The following is a 4,343-nucleotide window of genomic DNA, read 5'->3' on the forward strand; positions in this document are numbered from 1 at the left end:
AAAAAAGTTTGCTGGTCAACATTCAACCCGGTTGCCAAACACCACCATGAGCTGCCTGTGAGAGTGAGTGAGTGAGAGGATAAGCAATATTAATGCTTGATGATGAAAGTGTTGCGACAGAACTCCCTTTCTATATTTCTCTCTCTCTCTCTCTCTCTCTCTCTCTCTATATATATATATATATATATATATTAAATAAATAGCTCATCTTTGCACTTAATTCTACTAAAATCATTTCCGGCAAGGCGGCAAAGATGTTACTATATATATTACTCTCTCTCTAATAATAGCCGAATGGCCGAATGGCTATATATAAGCATAGCTCACAATTCTCTTCTAAAAATATCTTACAATTGTTGACAATATGACTTGTATTTATTGCTCTTTTATCAAGGATTTTAGAGGGATGAAGACTAATGAAACCAATTAGCCTCAATTGTCAACAATCTTTTAGAGAAAAATATAACATGCCAATTTTTCTCTTTCAAACATTTATGGCAACCATAATCTTTTGACTTTAAAATACAAGTCATAACCAACACTGCCCGTGACAGTGAGTGAGAGAGGATAAGCAATAATGCTTGATGATAAAAGTGTTGCGCCAGAACTCCCTTTCTATATTTCTATATATATATATTAAGTAAATAGCTCGTCTTTGTACTTAATTCTACTAAAATCACTTCCGGCAAAGATGTTGGTTGTTGTTGTATGCCTCACCGGTTTGGTTATAGTTTGGATAACTCAGTGGGTGTATAGTTGGAGTAACCCAAAATGCAATGGGAAACTGCCACCTGGTTCAATGGGCTTCCCCTTTCTCGGGGAGACGTTGGAGTTCTTCGCCCCCCATTCATTCAACAACATGCCACCATTCATTACAAAGAGAATCACAAGGTACGTATACGTAAGATAACTCCATGCCAGCATCATGCAACGTTTCAAAGTTTAATTACATATAATTACTCACTAAATATTTGAGCTTATTTTTCAGGTATGGGCCGATATTTCGAACTAGTCTGCTGGGGAAAAAGGTGGTTATATCCACGGATCCAGAAATAAACAATTACATATTCCAACAGGAAGGTAGGTCTGTGATATTATGGTACACACAGAGTTTTGCAAATATTTTTGGACAACAAAGTGTGGTTGCGCAGCATGGAATGATTCACAAGTACCTCAAGAACTTGATTCGACACCTTGTTGGCCCTGAAAATCTCAAGGCAAATATAGTGCATGAATTGGATGAACTCATTCGTCGTCATCTACGTTCATGGGCTACACATGCAACTGTGGACCTCAAAGAAGTTGCCTCGAACGTAACTATTTATATTTCAGTCTTCAATTTAATTTTTTTTCTTATGACCCAAATTAAGTTTTCCTATGGTGGATTGATTTGGTTTTTTTTTTTTTTTTTTTTTTATAAATTTTTTAATTTTAAATTGCAGATGCTATTTAGCTATGCTGCTAAGAAGTTGATTGGCTACGATGATTCCAACAGTCCCATGGAATTGAGAGAGAATTTCAAAGCTTTCATGGATGGTCTTCTCACTTTTCCTCTTGACATCCCGGGTACTTCATACCACGCCTGTCTTCAGGTACTCATTTTACTGCTTAGAAGACTAAAAAAATCAAAAGGGTTAATATCTGCATGTGATTTAATGGGAAATCAAATGAATTTTTCGGTTTTAAATAGTATCGCAGATGGTATTAATTTGTGGTTCTCTGATAAACACAATTGGTCATTTCGTTCACGTTTCGTCCAATAATTTAACAGCTTGCCACATTAAATCAGTTAGCCACTGCTACATATATATCTCGTATAACATTAACATTTTTTTTTTATTTAAAAAAAAAATTAATAATATTAATGTGATAGATGAAACAAGTTGAAATTGTTGATTAGTTTGACATGATATAGTTAAATTGTTAGATGGAACATGGACAAAATGACATATCCACAAAAATTATCTATAGTATTTTTTAAAACCAAGGAATCCGTTTGATTTCACATTAAACCGCAATTACTAAAAAAGTATATAATTAACCTAAAGTTAAAAGGGGAAAAGGAATTAAGTTGGAGCCATATGAAATAATTCCTCTAAGTGAATACTTTTTTTTTATCCTTTTCATTGCTAAGATGGCATCTGACAATCTGGTAAAATAAAGTTTCATTTATACTTGACTTGTAGGGAATAAAAAATATTAAGAAGGTAATTAAGGATTTGTTCGAAGAGAGGAAAGCGTCAAAGACGTCTCATGGTGATTTCTTGGATAATTTGGTTGTGGAAGTGGAGAGGAAAGAATCAATTTTAGACGAAGGAATGGCGATTGACTTGGTCGTGGCGCTTCTCTTTGCCTCTTATGAAACCACGTCAGCAGTCATGACATTAGGAACCGTGTTTATTTCCGACCATCCACACGTGTTAGCAGAACTAACGGTACTTTGTAATAAATTTGTTTCAAATTTAGCTATTATTAATTGTTACGCCGAAAATTGTAGTAAAAACTAAAATATTTCACGACATTCAATTTCATTGCAGAAAGAGCATGAGGAAATTCTAAGAAGGCGAGACAATGAGGAGTCTGAAATTACATGGCAAGAATACAAGTCAATGACTTTCACACACATGGTATATGAGTTAAGCTTGAGTTAAAACCTTTTTGTCCACTTGATTTTATAGTGTTTTTGGTGTTGATGAAATAATGGGTCCTTTAATTTATTTATAATCGCAGGTTATCAATGAGACACTGAGGCTGGCAAATATTGCCCCGGGGCTTTTCAGAAAAGTTGTTCAAGATATCGAATTGAAGGGCAAGTTCAAAAATGAGTACATGCTAAAATAAAATCTAACTTCTCTCATGCATTATATATATATATATTAGAGTTGACAATTTTTTTGACACAATTCATAAATTGATACCAACTTAACATGAAATTAGCGGGTTATAGTTGAAGATCCATTTAACTAAATAGGTTGAGTTATGATTGACATATATAGTCTTACACGCATGCATGCCGCAATACGACCTAAACCCGACACTCGATATTTATGACATATAATTTTTAACACGAGCTGCAAACCCGGCACGAACTCAACACAAAATTAACAAGTTAGGATTAAAAAAATTTAATCAATTTAATTAAATGGGTCGGGTTAATATTAACTTATATAGTCTTAATATTTACTTGATAAATTGACGATTACACAGTGACATATGAGTTTATACAAGAAAAATAAGGATTATTTTAGTACTTTACATGATGCATTTAATCACCACTTCAAAATTAAGAGAACATTTTTTTTTTTTTTTGTGTGTGTGTAGGATATACAATTCCTGCAGGCTGGGTAGTCGTTGTTGTTCCACCAGCTGTTCATTTAAATTCAGATGTGTATACCAACCCCTTCACTTTTAACCCATGGCGATGGGAGGTAATTTTGCATTTAATTTATATTAATTCCCTGCAAGCAAGATTATGGTTAATTACCATTTGTATTGACTTTGTTTCTTTTTTTCTTTCTTTTTTTTTTCCCCCTTAATTCAAAATGGAATTGGAAAACAGGGAAAGGAATTGCATGCAGGGTCTAAAACTTTCATGGCTTTTGGTGGTGGTGCGAGACTGTGTGTGGGAGCTGACTTTGCAAAGCTTCAAATGACTTTCTTTATCCATTACTTGGTCACAAAATACAGGTATAAAAGTTTTTTATTTTTATTTTTTTCTTTTATAAAACTTTTTGAATCCTTAAATAAAGAGAATATTTGACAAGCAGCACAATACAATACATACATAAATAATTTCAGATAGCCACAACTTTTTTATGAGATTTGAAACTGTAAATCAGGTGGAAAGTAGTTGGTGGAGGAGACATAATTCGAAGACCTGGCTTAGTGTTCCCAAATGGACTACCAATTGAAATCTCCGAAAAGGACAAGTGATAAGAAGCTGCATTAACGCTGCTTTAAGATATCCCAGCTCTAAAGAATAAAGATGGCAATGTAACCTCAATCTGTGAGGAACATGAATAAATGTGTGTTTTTTTTATTTCGAATGAATAACATGATTAAAAATATATACTAAGCTGATGCCAATGCTCAATATATAATTAAGTGATCACTTATTTATTTATTTTGCTTTGTATAAGAAGCTGCATGATCTGATCATCTGGTAATAAAATTTTCGTTTATATTTGATTTTTTTAGGGTCTGAAAAAAATATTAAGAAGGTAATTAATATAAGGATACGTTGGAAGAGAGGAAAGCGTCTGGGGGTGATTTCTTGGATCAAATGCTGCTTGTGGATGTGGAGAGAAAAGAATCAATCTTAGTCGAAGCGATATGCCCATATT

At 33.5% G+C, this 4,343-nt stretch overlaps 1 protein-coding gene across 1 annotated transcript; it reads left to right on the top strand.

The window, feature by feature from the left end:
• Positions 1–496: 496 nt before the first annotated feature.
• LOC132186092 (cytochrome P450 87A3) lies at positions 497–4,123 on the top strand. The gene is made up of 9 exons (XM_088517495.1): positions 497–891; positions 989–1,313; positions 1,443–1,592; positions 2,187–2,435; positions 2,538–2,627; positions 2,731–2,809; positions 3,322–3,428; positions 3,560–3,687; positions 3,840–4,123. Exons 1-9 carry the CDS (start codon positions 692–694, stop codon positions 3,931–3,933), a joined length of 1,422 nt encoding a protein of 473 aa, XP_088373621.1. The 5' UTR covers positions 497–691; the 3' UTR covers positions 3,934–4,123.
• The last annotated feature ends 220 nt before the right edge of the window (positions 4,124–4,343 follow it).

The sequence above is a fragment of the Corylus avellana genome, chromosome 6, assembly GCF_965113065.1.
Source record: "Corylus avellana chromosome 6, dhCorAvel1.hap1.2, whole genome shotgun sequence".
NCBI lineage: Eukaryota > Viridiplantae > Streptophyta > Magnoliopsida > Fagales > Betulaceae > Corylus > Corylus avellana.